The sequence below is a fragment of the Rhinoraja longicauda genome, chromosome 16, assembly GCF_053455715.1.
Source record: "Rhinoraja longicauda isolate Sanriku21f chromosome 16, sRhiLon1.1, whole genome shotgun sequence".
Taxonomy (NCBI): Eukaryota; Metazoa; Chordata; class Chondrichthyes; order Rajiformes; family Arhynchobatidae; genus Rhinoraja; species Rhinoraja longicauda.
The window spans coordinates 18,677,040-18,701,976 of NC_135968.1; the positions used below are offsets into that span (position 1 = coordinate 18,677,040).

General features: G+C 49.2%; 2 protein-coding genes across 3 annotated transcripts in view; one reads left to right on the forward strand and one right to left on the reverse strand.

Moving 5' to 3' along the window:
- Positions 1-12,176, reverse strand: part of armh3 (armadillo like helical domain containing 3) — a 123,596-nt gene extending 111,420 nt beyond the window's left edge. The window contains exons 1-8 of one of the 2 annotated variants that reach the window (XM_078413350.1): positions 12,045-12,147; positions 6,264-6,424; positions 5,911-6,022; positions 4,806-4,862; positions 3,998-4,144; positions 2,113-2,220; positions 1,322-1,414; positions 397-471 (exon numbers count right to left, since the gene is read on the reverse strand). In XM_078413350.1, coding sequence (XP_078269476.1) covers positions 397-471; positions 1,322-1,414; positions 2,113-2,220; positions 3,998-4,144; positions 4,806-4,862; positions 5,911-6,012 — 582 coding nt within the window. In that variant the 5' untranslated portion in view covers positions 6,013-6,022; positions 6,264-6,424; positions 12,045-12,147. Of the gene's footprint in view, positions 1-396; positions 472-1,321; positions 1,415-2,112; positions 2,221-3,997; positions 4,145-4,805; positions 4,863-5,910; positions 6,023-6,263; positions 6,425-12,044 lie in introns of both variants that reach the window. The other variant, XM_078413349.1, reaches the window with a different exon arrangement.
- A 4,630-nt stretch (positions 12,177-16,806) lies between these two features.
- Positions 16,807-23,643, forward strand: hps6 (HPS6 biogenesis of lysosomal organelles complex 2 subunit 3). Its single transcript, XM_078413351.1, has one exon. It carries the CDS (start codon positions 16,862-16,864, stop codon positions 19,613-19,615), a length of 2,754 nt encoding a protein of 917 aa, XP_078269477.1. The 5' UTR covers positions 16,807-16,861; the 3' UTR covers positions 19,616-23,643.
- The last annotated feature ends 1,294 nt before the right edge of the window (positions 23,644-24,937 follow it).

The following is a 24,937-nucleotide window of genomic DNA, read 5'->3' on the forward strand; positions in this document are numbered from 1 at the left end:
CAGCACGGTAATAACGGCCGGGTAATCTGTTTCAGTGGTGTTGATTGTGGAAATAATATTCATCGGGCCCCTGCAAAGAAAACTCCACTGGTCCTCTCCAAACGGTGCAAGGATTACTCTCCACTGAGAGGGAACGGCTTAGTCTCATCTCAGCAACCACCAACTGCGGTGGAACAATCCTACCTTAAGAAAGGTAAGATAGGCCTAAAATGCTGGAGTAACTCAGCGGGACAGGCAGCACCTCTGGAGGGAAGGAATGGGTGACATTTCGGGTCGAGACCCTTCCGCAGACTGAAGCTGAAGATTGACTCAAGAGAGGTAACGCTGACTCAACTGCGTAATTGAATGGCACATCTGTCTCAGGGTTTTATAACGGAGGATGAAAGCGTTGCTCACCTGAAGAATGGCTTCAAAAATACTGTTAATCATCACGTACTCCAAGATTGTGTTCTGGCTGATATTGTCTGTGACCTGCCAATGAGAGAGAAACCGGTGGTGACAGGGCCCAGAGAACTCTGCTTGTGTGACCTCATGTGTGGCCAGCAGGAGTCACCAGTGAGTAACACCCACAATGATTGTGCTCCTGTGCCAAAGCTCCAATGTAATAGGGTGGGACTGGGCATAGGAATGGGGGCGGGGGTGGGGTTGGAGAGAACGGCTGTGGAGTCTGTCATTAGGTATTTTTAAAGCGGAGAATGGCAGATTTTTGATCAGTGAGGCATCAAAGGTTTCGGGGAGAAGACAGGAGAATGGGGTTGAGAGGGAAAGATAGATCGGCCATGAATCAATGGCGGAGTAGACAATGGGCCAAATGGCCTAATTCTGTTCCTATGACTGATGAGGGATGACAACAGCGTCTCATCCCACTCAACATTCCCTTGACTTGTGCTCTACCCTCTGAAGATTGAGGTAAGGGGTGTTTGGGGGGGGGGGGGGGGGGGGCGAGGGGGGAGTGGGAGCGGAGGATAATGTCCCATCCCCTTCCCCATTCTTCCCAGAGAGACCACCTTGACATCTGCACTCCCCTTTGAAGATCGAGGGTGGGGATGAGGCAGGGGAGGGGGAGTGAAGAGAGGGGGGTGGTAAGGAGGACAATGTCCCATCCCCCTCAACATCTTTCCCAAAGGGACAACCTTGACTTCTATGCTCCATCCTCTGTTGATCATGAAGGAAGATGGAGGGTGGGGAGATTGTGAGGAGTATGGAGGGGTGGGGGCAGGGACGGGGGTCAAGGAGGGTAAGGGGGCAGAGGAAAGAGGACTGTCGGTCAGGCACAGAGCACTCAGGGAGATACCCCAACCTGACTGGAAGGTTTTCTTACCGTGACCAGACAGAGCAGCAGCTTCAGGCAGAGACTCTTCAAGCTCTCTGAACCATCTCCGCACAGCAACGCGTCCAAACTTTCCACCAGGTTCTAGGATTCGAAGCAAACAAACCACCAATTCTTCAAACTACTGCACAATCCACATCGGCGCTTGATGGCACTGGTCCTGTACTCGCGGGGGTTGAGAAGGTTGAGGGGAAGGAATCTGATTGAAACTTACCAAAAAGTTAAAGGCCTGGATAGAGTGGATATGGAGAGGATGTTTCCACAAGTGGGAGAGTCGAGGACCAGAGGTAATAACCTCAGAATAAAATGACGTTCCTTTTTGGAAGATGAGGAGGAATTTCTTTCGTCAGAGGGTGGTGAATCTGTGGAATTCATTGCCACCGAAGACTGTGGAGGCCAAGTCATTGGATATTTTTACGGCAGAGATAAATAGATTCTTGATTAGTATGGGTGTCCGGGTTATGGGGAGAAGGCAGGAGAATGGGGTTGAGATGGAAAGATAGATCAGCTGTGATTGAATGGCAGAGTAGACCTGATGGGCTGAATGGCCTAATTCTGCTCCTATCACATGAATGGAATCACTGCAGAACCAGAGCCTGCACTCCACCAGCCAGAACAGTAAATTAGCGGGGAACACAGTCCAAAGGTCACTCGTCCTGACTCTCACCAACCAACTGAAACCCTAATCCCACTCCCCTCAAACCCAACACTTACTGCTAACACAAAGCACCCCCGCGTGCGCCTCCCTCCCTCCCAGGCGCCCCGCCGCCCCAGAAACTCACCTTCATCCTGAGCTCTGCCTTGTCAAAGCCCATCAACATGTTGATGATGTCGAAGCCGGAGGTCGGCTTGTTTTTCTGATGGACTCCCCGGATCAGTGCACATAGCGTCTGGAGGGGGAGTGGGGAAACAGGCAGAGAAACCGTCACCAGCAGGCAGCGGATATTAATCCCTGCATTCCCAGAGGATGAGGGGTCCTGTACACGGTAAATATACAGGACTGAGGGGCCTGAGCTAAAGGGAGTTGAGCAGGCTAGGACTCTATCCCTGGGAGCAGGGGTGATCTCATCGAGGTGTATATCATGAGAGGAATGGTATAAGAAAATAACTGCAGATGCTGGTACAAATCGAAGGTATTTATTCACAAAATGCTGGAGTAACTCAGCAGGTCAGGCAGCATCTCATTTATTCACAAAATGCTGGCGATGCTGCCTGACCTGCTGAGTTACTCCAGCATTTTGTGAATAAATACCTTCATGAGAGGAATGGATAGGGTAAATACAGTTACTTACACAGGAATCAAGAACCAGAGGACATAGGTTTAAGGTGAGGGGGGAGGGGAAATGAAACAGGAACCAGAGGGGCAACTTTTTACCCAAAAGGTGGCGGGAGTACGAAACGAGCTGCCGGATGATAGTCGAGGCAGGTATTATCACAATATTTAAAAAAACATTCGGACAAATACATGGATAGAATAGTTTAGAGAGGATATGGGCCAAACGCAGGCAGGTGGGACTAGTGTAGATGGGATACGTTGGGTGGCATGGGAAAGTTGGGCTAAGGGCCTGTTTCCACGCTGTAAGACCTGCGACTTATTCCTCTTTCACCACCAAATCTGGGGCAGCCAACAGGAAGAAGCACTAAAAGAACAAGGGGAGCTTGGGTGGTGGAGAGGTCAAAGAACTTGGGACTTTGACCCTCCACCAGGCGGGAATAAAAGATCACGTGGCACCATTCCAAAAGTTCAAGGGGATGGGGAATGGTCCACAAGATGTTCTGGATGATATTTCTCCCTCAAACAATATGATTGGTCTTTAAGAGGCTTTTGGATAGGCACATGGAAGTGCATGGAGTAGAGGGATATGGATCACGTACAGGCAGATGAGATCAGTTTAACTTCGTATCATGTTCGGCACAAACATCGTGAGCAGAAGGGCCCGTTCTTGTGCTGTACTGCTCTGTGTTCTATTATTAATAAAAATATATGGTCATTATTACACTGTCAATTGCAGAAGCTTGCTGTGTACAAATTAGTTGTCATATCTCTCTCTCTACACTTCAAAGGTAAAGCACATGGGATGTCCTGAAAAACACGTGAATGTGCTATGTAAATCTCCTTTTGTGTCTCAGTCTTTCCTTCATGGCTTCTCCCACTGTGTGGTGAAGATCACAGGGATGGGAAAGCATGAGAATGATCACATGGAAGGAGGGGCGCAGTAAAAACACAGGCTGAAGCCCACTTAAGGTCTACAACACGAACGACACGGTGGCGCAGCGGTAGAGTTGCTGCCTTACAGCGAATGCAGCGCCGGAGACTCAGGTTCGATCCTGACTGCGGGCGCCGTCTGTACGGAGTCTGTACGTTCTCCCTGTGACCTGCGTGGGTTTTCTCCGATATCTTCGGTTTCCTCCCACACTCCAAAGACGTACAGATATGTAGGTTAATTGACTGGGTAAATGTAAAAACTGTCCCTAGTGTGTGTAGGATAGTGTTAGTGTGCGGGGATCGCTGGGCGGCGCGGACTCGGTGGGCCGAAGGACCTGTTTCCGCGCTGTATCTCTTAATCTAAAAAAATCTAAAACAAGGTCTTTAGTTTGGAGATGCAGCATGGAAACAGGCCCTTCAGGCAACCGGGTCCATGCTGACCAATAATCCAAACACCTTACCTGCAATGCATTCACCACTTTAATCTGGTGCTCTTCGTTTAAGGACACTATACAGTGCTGGAAGAGGCTGTTGATATTATCCTTCAGCTTCATCAGTTCATCGCCATCCACAGACTCCAGCTTCGCCTCCAAATACTCAAGGTTCACCTAAAGAGTGAAGGGTGGAGATTAACGGTTGATACTTCAGCTCATAGACTTTAATTCACAAAGTTTAAAAGAGATGTACGGGGCAAGTTTGTTTTGCTTTACACGGAGGGTGATGGGTTCCTGGAACGTGATGCCAGGGGTGCTGGTGAAAGCAGATATCATATTGGTTTTAGGAGGCTTTTAGATAGGCACATGGATACGCAGGGTGAGGAGGGATATGGATTATGTGCAGGCAGAGGAGATTAGTTTAACTTGGCATCATTTTCAGCACAGACATTTTGGGCTGAAGAGCCTGTTCCTGTGCTGTACTGTTTTATCTACACATGCTACCTGGAAGTTCCTTTTTATTACATACCAATGAACAACAGAGACCTGGGTTCGATCCTGACTACGGGTGCTGTCTGTAGAGAGTTTGTACCTTCTCCCTGTGACCACGTGGGTTTTCTCCGTGTGCTTCCCACATTTCAAAGACGTACCAGTTTGTAGGTTATTTAGCTTCTGTAAATTGTAAAGTGTCTCAAGTGTGCAGGATAATGCTCGCGCACACTAGTCAGCGCGGACTCAGTGGGCCGAAGGAACTGTTTCCACGCTGTATGTATCTCAAGTCTAAAACATCAGTTAAACAGACCAGCACCACAAGAATGAACAAACTGCAACTAACCTTCATCAGGAAGAGTTCCTCCCAGAAGCGAGGACAATTCTTCGCTGGATCTTCATGCTGTGACAGAAATAACATCGCCACATTATGTTAAATTCTTATAAAACATGTTATAGGATATTTTTCCCACTGCAATTTCTTCCCCTGGTGGTCCCCTGGTTTGCACATCCCTGTGACCACGCAGCTTTCCTCCGGCTGCTCCGGATTTCTCCCATACCTAAAGTCCTGCAGGATTGTAGATCATTTGGCCCTCTGTAAATTGCCCCTCGTGTGTAGGGTATGGATGGGAAAGTACAATAACATTGCGCTAGTGGGCCGAAATGCTGTACCTCTAAACGAAACTAAACGATGATTACTCATGATGGCATCTCATCCTGAATTAAATGGCACAGTTCCTCTCACATCTTAGTTGCAATGTTCTCACTTCCCCTCAAAGACCTGAATTGAAAGTTGAATTCCATTCTTTTACCAAAGCTGGGGCAATGCCAAGGAACTGGGACCAGCCAAACCCAGGATAATGAGATTAGCTTAAATGGGGCAACTTGGTCAGCATGGAGGAGTTGGACAGAAGCGTCTGTTTCCATGCTGGATGACTTTATGACTCTCTATAACTCACCCAATGGAGTTCCATCACTGCACAAACTGCAAGCGTACAGGAGGGTGCTTCAATGTGCTTTAGACTTTACTTTACACTTTAGAAATACAGCATGGAAATAGGCCCTTCGGCCCACCGATTCCACGCCGACCAGCGATCACCACGTTCACCAGCACTATTCTACACGCCAGGGACAATTTACAATTTACAGAAGCCAATTAACCTACAAACCTGTACGTCTTCGGAGTGTGGGAGGAAACCGGAGCATCCGGAGAAAACCCACGTGGTCACGGGGAGAACGTACAAACTCCGTACAGAGAGCAGCCGTGTTCAGGATCGAACTTGGTCCTCAGGCAGCAATTCCAAAGCTGCCTGAGGTATCCCTCTGAGGGATGGGCAGTAAAGACTGCTCTCTGCAATGAATCACAATGTTGAACCAAGTGTACAGGTCAGCCCAGTCCCTTTCTCGAAAATGCACCCTCAGCATGAATAACTTCTGCAAGACACACGCACCTTGAAGATTTCATCGTACATTAAAACCACCTTCTCCTTTAAGGGTTTTTTGGTGGACGATGCTTTGCGGAGAAGCCCCCCCTTCTTCTCTATCTGTGCCATTGTGTGGATCCTGAAACAAGGAAGACAACTGTTAGGAAAGGCGCAGCATGAAGAGTTATCATTCTTGAGCGATCGTGCTCAAACGTACTGAATCACATGTCAACCTACATGCTATGTGATCCACTTACACAATGTTATGTAACCAGCCCAAACGCCTTGAGTGTTAATAATTGGCAGATATATAACAGAAGTAACTTAGCAAAACATTGCAGCTCTCTCGAGTTGGCTGAGCCAATTTCTTTTTAACTCACTCAAAGGACTGGGGACGGCACGGTGGCGCAGCAGCAGAGTGCTGCCTTACAGAGTCAGAGACACAGATTCGATCCTGACTACGGGTGTTGTCTGTACGGAGTTTGTAGGTTCTCCTTGTGACCGCGAGTTTCCTCCGGGTGCTCTGGTTTCCTCCCACACTCTGAAAACATACAGGTTTGTAGGTTAATTGGCTATGGTAAAATTGTAAATTGTCCCTAGTGTGTAGGATAGTACATGGGTGATTGCTGGTCGGCGTGGACTCGGTGGGTCAAAGGGCCTGTTCGTCAGGATCGAGCCTGGGTCCCTGGCACTTTAAGGCAGCAACTCTACTGCTGCGCCACTGTGTCACCTGAACAATCACGGAGTTTCATGGGAATGATAACCAAACAAGATTTAATGCCAGACTGCGTATGGAAATTCTAGGATAGATGATTCTATCTATTTAGACATAAACATTGTCCTTGGAACTGACGCTCTACAATGCTGAGAACTACATTCTGCACACGATCTTCCCCTTCACTCTACCAATTGTACTTGAGTTTGGCTTGTATTTATGTACAGTATTATCAGATCTGTTTAGATAGCATGCAGAACAAGGTTTTTCACTGTACCTGGGTACACGTGACAATAATGAAACCACTGAATCATTATACGTAGTGTAGTGCTAGTGTACGGGGTGATTGCTTGTCGGCGTGGACTCAGTGGACCAAAAGGCCTATTTCCGTGCTGTATCTCTAAAGTCTAAAGCTGCACTACATTTAATAGGAAAAGCAGAATGAGATAATTACTGACACAGATGCAGAAGGAATGTGTGACTGCAGGCTTGACATAGGGCTGCAAATTATTTTTATCAAAGCCCACTATTGTTTATAACCTTCGGGCTTTACGCTTCCTCAATAACGGAAAAGCTCAGAGGATGATTTGAGCATTGAGTGCGATTAACGTCATCTGACCCATCATTCTCACACAGCCAACATCTCAACTCCGGATTTCCATCCAACCAATGATTCAGTTGATGGAGCTGACTGCTGTTCTTGTGTTGGTGCAGTAATCCAATTTCCCTCCATCAGAGTCACAAGATTCCAAGCTAAGCATTTGTAATTATCAGGAATTTAGACCACATCCTCCGAGAGTCTTCAGATCGCTACGAACAATTTCCCTCAAACATAATCAGACAAATCGCGCAGAATCCCAGGACTCAGTAGGTTATTCAGCTTAGTGTTTTCACTGACCCTTAGGAAGAGATTTTTCCAAATAGTCTAACTCAAACCTTCCTTCCCCACAGCCTTGAAATATTCTTCTTCCGAAAGCGTATTGAAAATTTTAATTGAAGCTGCCTCTTCTGCCCTTTTAAGCAGCATGATTCAGATCACTTTTCACCGCACAGGATAGTTCTCAACTCTCCTTCCTGGCTCTTCCCCGGGCCAAAACACAAAGTGCTGGAGAAACTCAGCACGTCAGGCAGCATCCATTGAGGGAATGGACAGGAGATGATTCAGGTCAGGACCTTTCTTCATACTTCAGGCCCCTTGAGTCTGAAGAAAGGTCCTAACCTGAAATGTCTGTCCATTTCATCCATGGAGGCTGCCTGGTCCACTGGGTTTGTCTGGCACTGCTGTCTGTAAGGTGTTTGTACGTTCTCCACGTGACTTGTAAGGGCTTTCTCTGGGATCTCCAGTTTCCTTCTGCACTGCAAAGGCGTGTAGCTTTAAAGGTAAATTGGCTTGGTATAATTGTAAATTGTCCCTAGTGCGTGTTGGATAGCATTAGTGTGCAGGGATCGGTGGTCAGCATAGACTTGGTGGGCTGGAGGGCCTGTTTCTATGCTGTATCTCTAAACTAAACTAAACTAGTAGGCTACAGCGTACCAGATTGTTTGGACACAGTCACCATCACACCCTACCTCTCCTCACCACACCCTAATTCACAGTGGAAAGGTCGTTAATGCTCTTAATGTGATCCCACATTACAGTAGGGAAACAAGTAGTCATACAATAGGGAAACAACCCCTTTGGCCCATCTTGTCCATGCCGACTAACTTGACATAGTGGACTAGGCGCACTTGGCTGATAGTCTGCCTTCTATAGGAGGTAGTCTAAACTCTTCCTATCCATATATCTGTCAAAATATATTTAAATGTCGTAATTGTATTACCTCTACAACTTCCTCTGGCAGCATGTTCCAATATGAGTGAAAATGTTGCCCTTGAGATCCCTCTTCAATCTCCGCTCCCACCTTAAGCCTGTGCCCTCTATATTTAGAGTACTCCATCCTGGGAAAAAGACTGAGTGTTCATTTTATCCATGCTCCTCATGATCTTGTCCGCCTCAATAAGGTCGTCCTTCAGCCACCACCGCTTCAAAGAACAAAGCCTATCCAGCCTCTCCCTACACCTCAATCCCCCCCCCCATGTCCAGGTAATATCCTGCTCAATCTCTTCTGCACCTTTTCCAACTTAATGACATCCTCGTCTAACTTTTGAAGGTCAAATTCTACTGCCCACATTTTCAGCCTCTCCCTCAATTCCATTTCTCGCTCGAAGAACATTGGATTAAATGAATTTGCAGCACTATTCAATATCCATGTGGCACAAGAACAGGCCCTTCGGTCCACAATGAATTTCCACAATATCCTTGCATGGAAATTAATTTCACAACTTTACTCCCCAGTGAGCGAGAGAAAGTTCCCCATCGCCATCCATCTATTTCCCTTCCTGTTTCTCATTTTAATTCCGTGTCTAAAATCTGAATCCTTTCCCGCAGATCAAAGCTTGTGTAGGTGAACTTTAGATTCTGCCAATGATTGGGAAGTAATCAGTCCAACGCTTGTGAAAATGTTGCTTCACAATAATATGTTGTTGTACAGCTGGAAAGGGCGCAGGAAAGATTTATGAAGCAGTTGCTGAGACTTAGGGGGCTGAGCTGTAGGGGGTGGTTGAGCAGATTAGGACTTTATTCCTTGGAGGGCAGGAGGATGGGGGGTGATCTTATAGACTTAACTGCACTGAGTCTTTTACCAGAGATGGGGAATCAAGAACTTGAGGACATGATTTAGGGTGAGCAAGGAAAGATTTAATAGGAACCCGAGAGGCAACTTTTTTTTTACACAAAGGGAGGTGGGTGTGTATGGAACAAGTTACTGGAGGAGGTAGTTGAAGCAGGTTTAATAAACATTCAGATAGGGGTATGTGAATTGAATAGGCTTGGAGGAAAATGAGCCAAAAGCAGACGGGTGGGAGTAGTGTAGATGGGACATGTTGCGCGCAGGGATCAAATTGGGCCTGTTTCCACACTGTATGACTCTATGACTCCGGATGCTTCGGTTTTCTCCCACACTCCAAAGACAAGCAGATGTGGAGGTTAATTGGCTTTGGTAAAATTGTAAATTGTCCCTGGTGTGCATGTTAGCATACCGATTGCTGGTCAGCATGGACTTGGTAGGTCGGAAAGCCTGTTTCCGTGCTGTATCTCTAAAGTCTAAAGTAAAGACTCTAATAATAGGAAGAGTTGACATCAAAGGAACCAAATGCGATGGAACCTTGGAAACGGTTTCAAAGGGAAAGCATCTTATGTCAACGAACTTGCTCAATGAATCAGTATTCCTCCACTTCACACTCCTCTGAGAGTAGCAGTAATTCAAAATGTAGTGTAGGTGGAAGGCTTCAACACACAGGACCCTGATTGACTGGGTTACATCTACACTGGTACAACAGTGAAAGGTAGGCCACGTTACTGGAGATCAACAAACCAAGAGGAGGAATAAAGCCCACACAACCTCATCCACAACAAAGGGCGAGCTTGTAGAGCCACTGCCACTCGGCGCCAGAGACCCCGGTTTGATTCTGACCCCGGTTACTGGGTCTGAGTGGAGTTTGCATATTCTCCCTGACAGCGTGGGTTTCCTCCGAGTTCTCTGGATTTCTCCCACATCCCAAAGACATGCGAGTTTGTAGGTTAATCGGCCTCTGAAAATTACCCTTTTTAGGGAGTAGGTGAGAAAGTGGGATAACATAGAATTAGGTGATTGATGGTCGGTGTGGACTTGGCAGGTCAAAGGGTCTGTTTCCATGCTGTATCTCTAAACTCAACTAAATCAATCTATCTCAGTTAGTCTAAGTTACTCCAACAGTTTGTAACTTGTTTTGTAATCAGCATTTGCAGTTACTTGTGCTCCAGAGATGATGCCTGACCCACTGAGTTAATCCAGCACGTTGCGACTTGTTTTGTAAACCAGCATCCGTAGTTCCTTGTGCTCCAGAGATGCTACCTGACTCGCTGGGTTCCTCCAGCACTTTGTGTCTTGTTTTGTAAACCAGCATCGGCAGTTGGGCCAGGGATCTGGGTAAAGCACAGGAGGTTGGGACCGTCAGAGTAATGCGCCAGAGCTCAGGATGGTTGGAGCAAGATGCCAGGGGCCAAGACCCGGGTTCGGGGTAAGGCACTAGGGATCATAGACATACAGCATGGAAACAGGCCCTTTGGCCTAACTTGCCCACACCAGCCAACATGCCCCATCTACACTAGTCCCACCTGCCTGCAATTGCCCATATCCCTCAAAACCTATCCTATCCATGTACCTGTCTAAATGTTTTTTAAACGGTGCAATAGTAGCTGCCTCAACTACCTCCCCCCGGCAGCTTGTTCCATACACTTATCACTCTTTGTGTAAAAAAAGCTGCCCCTCAGGTTCCAATGAAATCCGTCCCCCCTCACCTTAAACATGTCCTCTGGTTCTCGATTAACCTACTCTGAGTTAAAGAACATGTGCAATTACCCTGTCTATTCCTCTCATGATCTTGTACACCTCAATAAGATCACCCCTCATCTTCCTGCATCCCAAGGAATGGATAGGAACTGCAGATGATGGTTTACACCGAAGACCAAGCACAGTCTGGGTGTGTCACTGAACAACTACGCTCAGTCCATCTTAGCCTACACGATCTCCCGGTTGTCAAACAGTTTAACTCTCCTTCCCATACTGACCTTTCTGTCCAGGGCCTCCTCCACTGTCAGAGTGAGCCCACATGTAATTTGGAGTAACAGCACCTCATATTTTCTAGGACAGCTTCCAACCCAGCAGTATGAATATTGATTTTTCTCATTACAAATAACCCTTGCAATCCTCTTTCTCCATCCCTCCCCCACCCTAGTCGTCCTGCTAGTTTTATTGTTTGTACCCCCAAGTTATCACCTCCTGCACAGCCAACAATTGACCATTGTGGGCTCTTTGGCCATTGGTGCAGGCTCTGATTTGTTCTGTACCCTTACATGCCTCTAGTTTCCCTTTCCACTGATTGCTAGTCTGAAGGGTCTCGACCCGAAGCATCACCGATTCTCCAGAGATGCTGCCTGACCTGCTGAGTTACTCAGGCGTTTTGTGTCTATCCAAGGAACGAGTTCAGGATGGTCAGGGAACAGGTTAAAGGGGTTTGAATGCTAGGAGGTGGGAGACATCACCTTCAATTGAGTCACAGCTCGGGACCAGGAGAGGAGATTGGGGAGAGGGATAGTGGTCTGTAGGAGGATCAGGGGCGTGGATTTTGTTTTAAATCGACAATTTATTCACCAATCCTCCAGGGATGCAGCCACATAAATAATTACCCCCTTCAGACTGACCCCGGCTGCCTCAGACTGTGGAGCGGTGCCTGGAGGCCTCGAGGCCTATTCCGCACCCCTATCCTCGGCCTTTCCTGCTCTCCCCCACCGCCCACTGTTGCAGCAGACCGGGGCATGAGGCCGATCCCTGTGGCTTCCAGTCCGACCCTAGCTTGGGCTTCTTACCTGGCGCACCCATTCCAGTCACTGGACGGACCTTAGGCTCCGCTCGCACTCGCCTCCCATCTTCAACCTGCCAGTCCTCCAGTATCCCACAACCCTCAGCCCAGCAGCTGCTGCTGCTCCTCCCAACCCAAGTCCTCCAGTATCCCATAATCCCCGCTCGCCCTCCGCCAGCAGCAGCTGCTCCTCCATATGAACTACAACTCCCAGCATGCAAAGCAAGCGAGGAGGAATGGCCGGGATGCTGTGGATATATCGAGATACTGAGGAGATATCGGAAACTGTGGGATACTGGTAGGCCGGCCTGGAGGACCTGGTGAAGTAAGTCCTGGGATTGATGTTGTTTCGGTTCTGGTTAAAAGTTTTGCTCGGATTTGTGAAAATGTTGAATAGTTGTCAGGGGTGACAATAAACACTTGACAGAACCTGCAACAGGAGACACACGGAACTGCAGGTGCTGAAGTCTGGAGCAAGACATAAAGTGCTGGAAGAACTCAGCGGATCAGGCAGCATCTGTGGATGTGAACACAAAATGATGGAGTAACATCAGTCTGAAGAAAGGTCAGACCCCGAAGCGTCACCCATTTCTTCTCTCCAGAGATGCTGCCTGTCCGAGTTACTCCAGCATTTTGTGTCTACGTCTGATTTAAACCTGCATCTGCAGTTCTTTCCTACAGCATCTGTGGAGAGTGAGACAGGGGCTGGGGGGTGAACTCGTCAATTTATTGTCATGTGCACGTACAGCGAGCTTACAGGTACAATGAAACATCATCACAGGTACATAGACTCAGACAATTCACATAAACTCATTAATTGTATAAATCAATAGAAGTTACACAAAAATTCTACAAGACAGCAAAAAGAAAAAGATTAATAAAACAAGTCACTAGTGTAGAACACAATTAGAAAACAAGTCCATGATAGTGCAAGAGGTTGTGTTCCATTACCGAAGTAGGATGAGTTAGAGACACGGAATGATAGAGTCATACAGCACAGCCACTTCTGCCCAACTGATCCATGCCAACGATGATGCCCCATTTTAGCTAGTCTAATTTTCCCACATTTGACCCATATAACACTCTAAACCTTTTCTAGCCATGTACCTGTCCAAGTATCTTACAAACTGTTATAGAACCTGTCTCCACGACCTCCTCTGGCAGTTCAATCCATATCCCATCACTCTCCGTGTGAAAAAGTTGCCCCTCAGGTTCCTAGTAACTCTTTCCTCCCCTCACCTTCAACTTATGCTCCCTGATTCATGATTTCCCTACTCTGGGTAAAAATAACTGTATTCACCCTATCTATTTCCCTTAGGTTGTGCAGGTAGTTGATGGTTGTAGAAAAGCAGCTGTTTCTCAACCTGGTGGTGTGGAACTTCAGACCTGCTGCCCGATGGTAGCAGTGAGAAGAGCGCATGGCCTGGATGGTGGGGATCCTTGATGATAGATGCCAACTGCTTGAGGCAACTCCCCGTGTGATAGAGGCTCAAAGTGCTAGAATAACGGCTCAGACAGCATCTCTGAAGAACATGGATAGGGGGCGTTTCAGGTCAAGACTGAGATGCTTTCGATGCAGGGAAGGGCAGTGTCTAATGGACTAGGCTGAGTCCCCCACATTCTGCAGCCTCTTATGTTCCTGTGCTTTGGAATTATCGTACCAAGCCATTTGCTTTAGTTTTTACAGATACAGCATGAAACCGGCCTTTAGGCCCACCGAGTCCACGCCGACCATTGATCACCCATTCACACTAGATCTATGATATCCCACTTTCTCATCCACTCCCTACACTTTAGGGGCAATTTACAGAGGGCCAAATAACTTACAAAACCGCACCTCTTTAGGATGTGGGTTGACCAGGACGACACCCACACAGTCACAGGGAGAACGTGCAAACTCCATACTGACAGCACCCGAGGTCAGCATCGATCCTGGCTCAATGGCGCTGTGAGGCAGCAGCTCTACCGCTGCACTATTGACTCTAATGTAATCATGAATTGGCTTTCTGCTGACTGGATAGCATTCAACAAAAGCTTTTCACGGGACAAGAGACAATAAACTGAACTGAAACTAAACCACTGTGCCACTGATGATGCAACCAATCAGGATAAGGGAAAGCTTTGAGTTCAAGAGGAGGAATGGAGAGAGCAAATGAGAATGACCACTAAGGACAAGAGCAGATTAAATGGCACTAGTGATATGGTGCGGGCAGAGAGAGGATGTGGAACCAGTTGAGGGAGAGATGATGGGCAAAAGCGGGAGGGGAACAGGAAAGTTGAGCCTAGGGAGATGACCTGTTTAGTCCCTGAATTTTTAGATCCTTAAAATCCAAACACCTTTGGACTGATTGTTCAGGCCTCTGGATACAAGGCCAATAATTACAGATGCAGCATGCTGTCAGGTTGCATCACAGCTTGGTTTGGGAGCAGCTCTGCCCAAGACCACATGAAATTGAAGAGAGGTGTAGATGTAGCCCAGTCCATCACACAGACCAGACTCCCCACCATTGACTCCATCTACACTTCACACTGCCTCGGAAAGGCAGGCAATGTAGTCAAAGACTAGTCCCACCCTGACATTCCTTCTTCTCCATGCTACCATCAGGAAGAAGATACAGAACCTGAAAGCGCACACCACTAGACTCAGGAACAGCTTCTTTCCCTGTTACCAGTCTTCTAAATGGTCATTCCATAAGCTAGGGTACTGATGAATTCACCTCTACCCCATTGCGGACATTGGACTGTCTATGGAACTGAATCACGACAATGCTGATAACTATATTCTGCACTCTGTAACTTCCCCTTTACATGAGCTGTTGTATTTGAGTTTGACTTGATTGTATTTAAGTATATTATTATCTGATTTGGATAAAATACAAAGAAAGCTTTTCACTGTACCTTATTGCACATGATAATAATAAACATAAACCTAACTTGACCACTATTTTACTCGGGATGCTCAAAAGGCTACAGTTCAGAGTACAGAGATTGTGAAGTATTGAAGAACCTGGTTCCACATCCTCTCTCTGCCCGCACCATATCATTATTGCCATTAGAGGTGGTGAGGGACTTTAACATCGCCCAACTTTAACTACACTAATATTGTATAGTCGGCTGTGACTGGTTAGCATGCAACTAAAGGCTTTTCACTGTCCCTCGGTACAGGTGACACTAAACTAAAGTAGTATTCAAAATATACTATCGATATGGCATAGAACTTAATACATTTTGGGACTGGAAGTCGGAAGTACTCATAATTGCAATTGAGAATTCAGAATTAATAATATGGAGCTTGATACCAGCATTTGGTACGCTCGCCTTCATCAGTCGGGAAATTGAGTATAAGAATCAGGAAGTCACGCAGCTCAATAAGACTTTGGTTAAGTTGCATTCAGAATAATGTGTGCAGTCCTCGTCTGTATTGTTCTATGATCTAAGAGTGAAGGTCCGAAGCACAATTGTTAAAAGGAATATAAAAGATATGTCAGCAGGAAGAGAGGGAAAGCGTGGACAAAAATTACAAATAGTACAAAACAATTGGCTGCTTTTAGATGGACTGTACTCCAAGGCAGTGTACATGTCAGATAATTCAAAGCTAGTGGTGCTGTAAGAGACTGAAATTAAATTAAAGCACATAGTTGGCAATTTGCATCTCATCCCAGCATGTCTGGTGGAAAAATAAATGTTGCATAGAGGGGGAGAAACCACAGTTGATTTTTGTCATGAGTTCTGCTGCCTCCCCTCATTCCTGAGTGAATTGTGTTGGCTGCTGCTCAGTCCACTATTTGCTGGCAGCTTCTGCACATACACACAAACCCATCTCACTTCTGACTCGGAGTTGGCAGCAGAGACAAAGCAACAACTGCTGGGGTGAAGAGGCAGAGAAACTGATCAAAATATCGCTTGCAAACAACAAGCATGTTGCTGGAGGAACTCAGCAGGATAAGCAGCATCTGTGGAGGCGAAGGGACGGTCAACGATTTGGGTCAAGGCCCTGCGTCAGAACAAGAATTGCTTCCTCTTCCAAGCCCTGCCTCAGTCTAAAGCTTTGTGGGCTTCTGTCACTTTGTGTGTGGCTTGCAATCCAGCGGGTGTGTGATTTATAATAGCAGTGGGGACACAAGTTATTTTGTTCCTGTTGTAGTAGTTGCTTTTGTGTTATTGTAGTTTCTGTTGTTTTTGTCGTTGTCTTTTGTTGTAGTCATTGTTATAGTTGCTTTTGTTGTGTTTGGTTTTGTTGTAATAGGTGTATTTGTAGATTTGTTGTAGTTTTGTTGATGTATTTGTTGCTGTAGTTTTGTTGTATTTGGTGTAGTTTTGTAGTTGCTGTTCTAGTTTAGTGGTTGTGTTTGTTGTTGCAGTTTTGTTGTATTTGTGGTAGTTGCATTGGTTGTAGTAGTTGTTGTATTTTTTGCAGTTGTATTGTAGTTGTTTTGTTCCAATTATCGTAGTATTGTTGTACTTGTAGTTTTGTTGTATTTGTGGTAGTTTTGTTATATTTGTTGTAGTAGTTATGTTGTTGTATTTGTAGTATTGTAGTAGTTGTAGGTGCAGTAGTTGATATTTGCAGTACATTTGTTGTATTTGTTGTATAATGTTGTATTTGTTGTAGTAGTTTTGTTGTATTTGTAGTATTGTAGTAGTAGTTGTATTTGTTGTAGTTGCAGTAGTTTGGTATTTGCAGTAGTTTTGTTGTATTTGTAGTTGTTTTGTTGTTGTTTGTGTGGTTTTGTTGCAGTTGCAGTACTGATGGGCTGATGCGGACGGGAAGCGCCCCCTGACCTGGGAGCGGAGGCGATGCGGAAGTAGCTGTGCTGCGGGGCGATGCCGCGCTCGGCGTCTTGCCGGCCCTCGGGCCTCGGGCCGTGGCGGGAGCTGCTGCTGCTGCCCGGGGCTCGGCTGCGGCCGCCCGCCAGCGACATCACCGGCAGCAGTGGCCGCCTCTTCCTCTACCTGCCGCGGGAGCGCCGGCTGCTCGGCCTGGAGCCCGGGCCCCCGCCGACCTCGGCCCCGCCGCTGCCGCCGCTCGACAGGCGCCTGGCACTGGACCAGCACCTGCTGGAGGTGCTGGAGCTGCCGGAGAGGCCGGACCGGGACCAGGAGCAGGCCCCGGGGCCGCCGCCCACCCTCCTCCTCACGCAGCAGGGCCACGCCGAGCTGTGGGCGCCGGCGGGCGGCGGCTGGAGGCTGCAGCGGGAGGTGGAGCTGAGCCCCGGGCCGCGGGCCCGCCTGCTGGCCGCCGCCTGGGACGGACGCGCCCTCACCTGGTGCGAGGAGAGGCGGTGCGGGGCGGCCCGTCAGCGCTGCGTCTGCAACCGCCGCCTGGGGCCCGGCCTGGAGCTGCCCGCCGCTCGGCTCCTCCTCAACAACTGCCCCGACTGCCGGCTGCTGGCGGCCGGAGGCGCCGTCTACCTGCTGCCCGCCAGCGCGCCCGGCAACGGCCTGAGCGACGGGCCTGCCAACGGCGCCGGCAACCCTCCTAGCAACGGCCTCATCCCCGGCAGCTCTCCTAGCAACGGCCCCGGCAACTCTCCTAGCAACGGCCCCGGCAACCCTCCTAGCAACGGCCTCATCCCCGGCAACTCTCCTGACAACCGCCTGATCGATGGCCATTGCAACGGTTCCATCCATGGCAACCGTCCTCGCAACGACACCGTTCCTGACAGCGGTTCTGAAGACATCCTCGTCTCCGACAATGGAACCGATAAAAGACCAGGCCCTTGGGACTGTCCTGGCCGCAAACAAGGCTCCTGGGATTATATTTGCAACGACGACGCACCCAGCGACGGTTCCTATGGCGACCAGGGCCCCGGCCACACGAGTAACCTGGACAAGTTCATCCTGGTGTGGAACCCGCAGGAGGACAGCTGGACCATGACCAGCCTGGGCCAGGGGGCCCTCTTCACCAAGCGCCTGCTCCCCGCCGACACCAACTTCAAGAAGCTGGTGGCTGGAGCCGCAGGTTTGCTCCCCGGCTTGCCGGCACTGGACCTCCGGGCGGTCAGTGCGAGTCCGGCCGGGCTGCTGGTGGCTGGCGGCGGCGGTGAACTCAGCCTCGTACGGAGCAATGGGACGGTGCGCCTCCTCGGTCGGCTGAGGCAGAAGCCGCCGGCCAAGGCCTCGATACTGCTGCGGCTGAGCGGTACAACCCTGGCCTGCGCCGTGGGCCGGACAGTGCACCTGCTGGACATGCAGACAGGCAGAGCCACTGAGACGCCCCTGGAATCTGCACCCTTGGCCCTGTTGAGCTGCCGGGACACGGGCGAGCTGCAAGTGCTGACAGAAAACGGCCTCTACGGCCTGTGTTCGGGGTCGGTCTCGGAGAATGGGCATGGCCAGAAAGACAGCGACTACCTGGAGAACCTGGTGCTGGAGGAGGCCTGCGACTATTACCAGAAGCGGAGCCTGAGTCGCAGCCGGCTGACAGTGGAGAGGCTGAAGAGCGAAGCTGCCTTCCGGGCCCCTGCCATCCTCTGCTGTGTCCTGAGGGGCCAGCTGGACGTCACAGAAGGCATCAGGGCTGTGCCTGGCTGTGGGGTTGACTCCGCGTCTGGCTCTGTCTCTGTCCCTGGGCTTGGGCCTGATACCCAGGCCAAGCTCCAACGCTGCTTGTCCAGGGAAGTGGAGAACTACGCCGGGCTGGAGGAAGCCAAACGGCACCTGTCGAGGTCGAGCGAGCCCCAGGCCTCGGCTTGGGTGGAGGAGATTGCGGGGCAGGAGGTGTCCAGGCTGCTACTACTCCCACCCGACCGCTGGGCCATGCTCAACCTGCGCTCCCTCACTGCCTCCTACCCTGCCGAGACCTGGCGGGCCCTCAGCCAAGCCCTGCAGCTGAGACCCGCGGTGGAGGGCAGGCCTGGGGCCTCGGTCACTGCCACCGCCACAGCCGAACAGTGGAAGGCCCTGCTCAGCCCCCCGGCCTCGCCCGAGCACCCCGCGGCCTTTGAGCTGGCCTGTGGTCTGATGTACCGCTTCCGCCCCGCCTGGCTGCCCGCCTTCCTGGAGCAGGCCCAGGGCCTGGCCTCCTACCACGGCCGACCGCTCTACAAGCGGGCCCTGTCCGCCCTGCCCGAGGCCAGCCGCTCGGCCCAGACGGCTGTGGAGCTGCTGCTGTGCAGCCAGAGGCCCAAGGCGGTGCTGCAGGCAGTGAGGCTACTGCTGGAGCATGGCCTGTGGGGCCGGGCCCTCGAGGCCTGCCGGCGCTTCCAGGCCCATGGGCCCCTGCTCCGCAAGGAACTCTTCGCAACCCTCCTGTCCCAGCTGTGCCAAGGCCGGGAGCTCGACTCCTTCCTGCCAGACATCTGCGGCCTCCTGCCCCCCGACGCCACTGCCCCCGCCCTCCTCCAGGCCCTGCTGGCCTCCCTGCCTCCTCCCGAGCCCCAGTCCGGCCCCTACTCCTACCCCGGCTCCGGAGACACCCTCACCCTCGGCCTCCTGCGGCCCCTCCTGACCCAGGCGTTGGAGCGGGCGGAGGGGGCCTGGGGGCCCGAGGGCTGCCAGCCGCCCGGGACCCTGGTCTTCCCCCCGCCCACCCCGCCACGGGAGAAGAAGGCGGCGGCAGCGGAGGGGGCCTGCTGAGGGTCCCAGGGCCCATGGCCTGCTGCTGACCAGTCACGGGCAACACCACCAAGAGGCCCACCATCCAGATGTGAGGGGTAGGGCAGTCACCATCGCCCAGATGTGAGGGTGGTGCAGTCACCATCGCCGAGGTGTGAGGGGGCAGTCGCCATCGCCCAGATGTGAGGGTGGGGCTGTCACCATCGCCCAGATGTGAGGGTGGGGGCCAATGCCGTTTTCCAGATGTGCAAAGAGGGGAGTCAATGTTGCCCAGATGTGCAAGTTGGTGGTTCTTCCCTCCCCATGGACTGAAACCCATGTGCCTAACTCCCTCCCTACCTTTGGTGGGCACAGATGTGACATTGTGGAAAGACTGGCAGGGAAACATGTTCAGCCAGCAATCGGAGGGGTCTGAAACTCATTGAGCGCAAGAGACAGCAATCCCCACACACCCCAGCCTGATGCTTAAACCACAACCAGAAACACCGTGACCGAGCACGCTACGGGCAAGTGGAATTAGATCGCTCATCAACATGGACTCGATGGGTCGAATGGCCTCCTGGGCTGTGTGGTTGCCTCGCCTTCAGTGGACATTGTGACGGCGCGTTGTGTTTGTAAGCTGACCAACGGAATGAAATCACCCGAATCATCTTCCAAAGAAGAAAAGTGATCTTTCTCAACCCTGTTATCTAGTCGTAACAAAGAAAAGCAAATGCTGGTTGATGCCAAAGACAGACACAAAGTGCTGGAGTAACTCAGTGGGTCAGGCAGCATCTGGAGAAAAACGACGCGTGACGTTTCGTGTCGGGACCCTTCGTCACACTTGTTGATGCGCTTTCGCTGAGATTGTATCGACGTGGGGATAAGGCAAGACCACGACGTTTGACGCCTGACCCAGTCTCCAGAGATCTCGCCTGGACCACACCACTGCCCGTTCCTTTGCTATGTGCTGGCAGCAGGCACATTTTGAATACCCTCGCTCTGCTGTCGATCACAGGAGAGGTGACATTGAGAACCATCTGGCATGATGTAGACTGTCCAGTTGCCGGAGCAGGAAGAACTTAGTGAGAACACCAGTCCAATCCCACCATGGCTGTACGTTCATACCTTGACTACTGTGAAATTATTTAAATGCTGATTTCCTTCCTTGACTGCATTTGTACCCGCTGTACTCTGGTGATAAGCTCTTTGCAATGGCCACTGGTTGGAAAAATGCCAAACTCGTTGAGTAAGAACAACCAACAGCATCACAGGGCCGGGACCATCTCATACTAACAATTGCATGGATAAAAATTGTCTGACTAATTAGAGCCCTAACTGCACTTCCTGGGCTTGTGGGAGAGGGGAATGATATGAGACACTGTTGATTTTAAAAATGGTTTATAAACTCATCTGAAACTGCCCTGTCACTAAGACGAGATACTTGCAACCTCTCACGTCCACAAGTTTGTGTACAGAGTTGAAGTTGTTCCTGGTCTCTCCAAGAGGGATTTCCAATCTTTTATCAAAAGATCAAACTACTGGATGAACTCAGTGGGCCAGGCAGCATCTGTGGGGAGAAGTAGACAGGTGACTTTTCAGATCAGGAGCATTACACGAAATGCTGGATTTACTCTGCAGGCCGGGCAGCATCTCCCGGGGGAATGGACAGACAACGTTTTGGATCGGGTCCCTTCCTCAGACTCCAATCAGAATCTGATCCATCCGAAACATCGCCTGCCCATTTCTCTCCCCAGATGCTGCTTCACCAGCTGAGTTAATCCAGCACTTTGTTCTTTTTTTTTGCTCCAGATGTCAGCACCTGCAGTCACTTGTGTTTCTGCCTTGCCTCCTTTTATGTCAGTCTTTCCAGTTCTGAGATTTGTTTTTTAATCACTATTTAAGTGCACAAGGTTTGGGAAATGGATCATCGGACCGCAGAAATGAGTGGCCTTGGTTAAAGCAGATTCCACCATTGCTCGGGCTGGTTATGTCTCTAGTAACCTGGTTAAGTCTCCAGTAACCTGTTTTTGCTAACCAGGGAGTTGCCGAAGCATGAGGGAGCTTTGGCTTGACATCCCCAGACATGATGGGGTGATCTTGAACAACTCCTGATATGTGCTTGATATCCCCTCCCCATTGTGTGAGTCAGACTGGGTGGGGTTAACCACAGATGGTGCATGCAGAATGGTAGATTTCTGAGCATATACAGCACAACAATGGTTGCTTTTCATGGGAGAGGTTTCAGGTTGAGGTTTACTATTGTCGCATGTACCGAGGTACAGCAAAAAGCTTTGTTTTGCATGCTATCAAAACTGATCAGATAATACCATACATAAATACAATCAATTCAAACTCAAGTACAATAGGTAGAGTAGGACCAAGGAACAGTAGATGCTGATTTACAAAAGAATACACAACGTACTGGAGTAACTCAGCGGGTGAGACAGCATCTCCGGGGATCATTTATAGATGACACTTTGAGTCGGGAACCTTCTTCAGACTGGTTGTAGAGGGGAGGGGCAGTGAAACTGAAAGAAAGGAGGGGAAAAGAAATCTTTGTCCTGCCCCTCCTCCCTCCCCCCCCCCCCCCCCCCCAAAAAACCACAACCCTGAAACATCACCTATTCATTTTCTCCAGAGATGCTGCCTGAACCGCTGAGTTACTCCAGCACTTTGTGTCTTTTATAATGGATAGAGTACTTGAGTTTGAATTGATTGTATTTATCTATTGTACTTGAGTTTGACTTGATTGTATTTATGTATAGTGTTATCTGTTTGGATAGAATGCAAAACAAACTTTACACTGTACCTCAGCACAGGTGACATAAACCCAAACTTTACAAGAAAGCCCCAATCTGATTGCCACTTAAGGAGCAATCTTTGACCCTGATTCCAAACACTAATTCCAGCATCTCCTACATTTCCATCCTTTAGGTGCTGACTCCATGTCTGTCTCTGATTCTCTGTGTAGGAAAGAGATGCATTCACCTCTGTGCCAATTCACCTGGCCCTTGCACAATCAGTGTTACTACTTGTGTGCATGATTTAATGCAAGTGTTAAATATTTATGCAACTGTACAAATCAGACATTTAATTAGTCTCCAAATAAACGGTTTGGTGATGTTACTGTCCGTGTTGAGATCAATGCTTTCAATGTTAATAAAAATATATTATCCTTGCAATAGTTGGAATAACGATTAAGTTGAGTTTATTGTCATCTGCACAAGTACAGTGAGGTACAGGTAAATGTAAATGTTACTTGCAGCAGCTTCACTGGCGCATTGACACGGACAGGCACAGACAACACAAAAACAAATTATACATAAATTACACAAATTTTAAAATAGGGCAACAAAAAAAAACAAGACATAAGTGCAGGAACATAATTGAAAAGAAAGCAAATACATGGCGGTGCAAGAGGTGGTCTGTAGAGTCCTGTTGCCGAGGTCGTATTCGAGTCATGTAGGCTGATTCAAGACCTGATGGTGGTCAGAGTAGCTGTTCTTGAACATGGTGGTGTGGGACCTCTGTACCCCCTGCCAGACGGTAGCAGTGAGAAGAGGGCACGACACAGAGTCAAGGGCAGCAGCTTCTCAGCAACCATCGGCTATTGTTGGTAAGGGCGTCAACGGTTATGGGGATTCTTGATTAGTAAGGGTGTCAAAGGATTACGGGGAGACGGCAGGAGAATGGGATTGAGGGAGGATCAGCCATGATTGAATGGCGGAGTAAACTCAATGAGCTGGGTGGCCCAATTCTGCTCCTGTGACTTATGAACATTGTAACACTGAACGGCACTGACGCTGCATTTATGATCTTTAGAATTGGGTTTTGCACTTTTATGGTTACCTAATATCACAGATTTTTTTTAATTTAATGATTATTGTATTTTTATTTGTGTATTAAGGGGCCTGATATGCTGGGGTGTGTGAGAATGTAATTGTTCTGTTGCCAGTATAATTAAAGACTTGACTCTTGTTAAAGCTTCCTTTAACAAGAAAATGAATCAGTTACAGCACTACTCTCTGAATCTTCCTCTGCTTTCCCAACATACCCGTTATCAGCTGATCAGCTAAGAGCAATTAAAGCCAAATTGCAGGCATTCTGCAAGAACTCGTGATCCCCTTCAAATAGACTGGAATTTCCTCCGAATAGTTTCACGTGGAGCTGATCACAGTCCCCCTCCCCTTTCTTGATCTCACAGTCTTCATCACAAGAAATAAGACTATTGACTGGCGTCTATTACAAACCCACTGACTCCCACAACTATCTCGACTACACTTCTTCCCACCCTGCTTCCTGAAAAGACTATTCCCTACTCCCAATTCCTCCATCTGCGCCCATGATGAGGTGTTCCATAGTAGAACATCTGAGATGTCCTCATTCTTTAGGGAACGGGGGTTCCCCTCTCCCATCATAGATGAGGCCCTCACTCATGTCTCCTCGGTACCCCGCAGCTCCGCCCTTGCTCACCCTCCCCCTAGTCACAACAGAGACAGAGTCCCTCTAGTCCTTACCTTCCACCCCATCATCCATTGCATGCTACACATAATCCTCCAAAGTTTCTGCCACCTCGAACGGGATCCCACCACTAGCCACATTTTCCCATCTGTACCCATTTCCGCCTTCCACAGTGACCGTTCCCTCCGCAACTCCCTGGTTAACTCATCCCTTCCCACCCAAACCACCCCCTCCCCACACACCTTCCCCTGCAACCGCAGAAGATTCAACACCTGTCGCTATACCTCCTCCCTCGACTCTGTCCAGGGACCCCGACAATCCTTTCAGGTTGGGCAGAGGTTCACTTGCACCTCCTCCATCCTCATCTACTGTATCGGTTGTTCAGGACTCTTATACATCGGCGAGACCAAATGCAGACTGGGTGATCGTTTCGCGGAACACCTTCGCTCAGCCCGCGTGAACCAACCTGATCTCCCGGTTGCTGGACAGTTCAATTCTCCTTCCCATTCGTACACAGACCTTTCTGTCCTCAGTCTCCTCCATTGTCAGAGTGAGGCTAAACGCAAATTGGAGGAACAGAATCTCATTTCGCTTGGGCAGCTTACAGCCCAGAGGTGGGGTGGTAGCTGCTTTATGTCCTCCTCGTCCATCCTGGGTAGTTCTCCAGAACTGGCAACATTTGCAGCAAAGCGTCAACTACGGTACTCTGAAGCACCAATTGCCACTTTTGATTGGTGTAGTTGACATACGAAAGAAGAAGCCCAGAGGTATGAATATTGATTTCTCTCACTTCAGATACCCCAGCATTCCCTCTCTATCCCTCCCCAACCCAAGTCGCACTAGCTTCTCATTTTCACCCTACAAACAGGTTACAATGGCCTGTTTCCTTTATCATTGTTA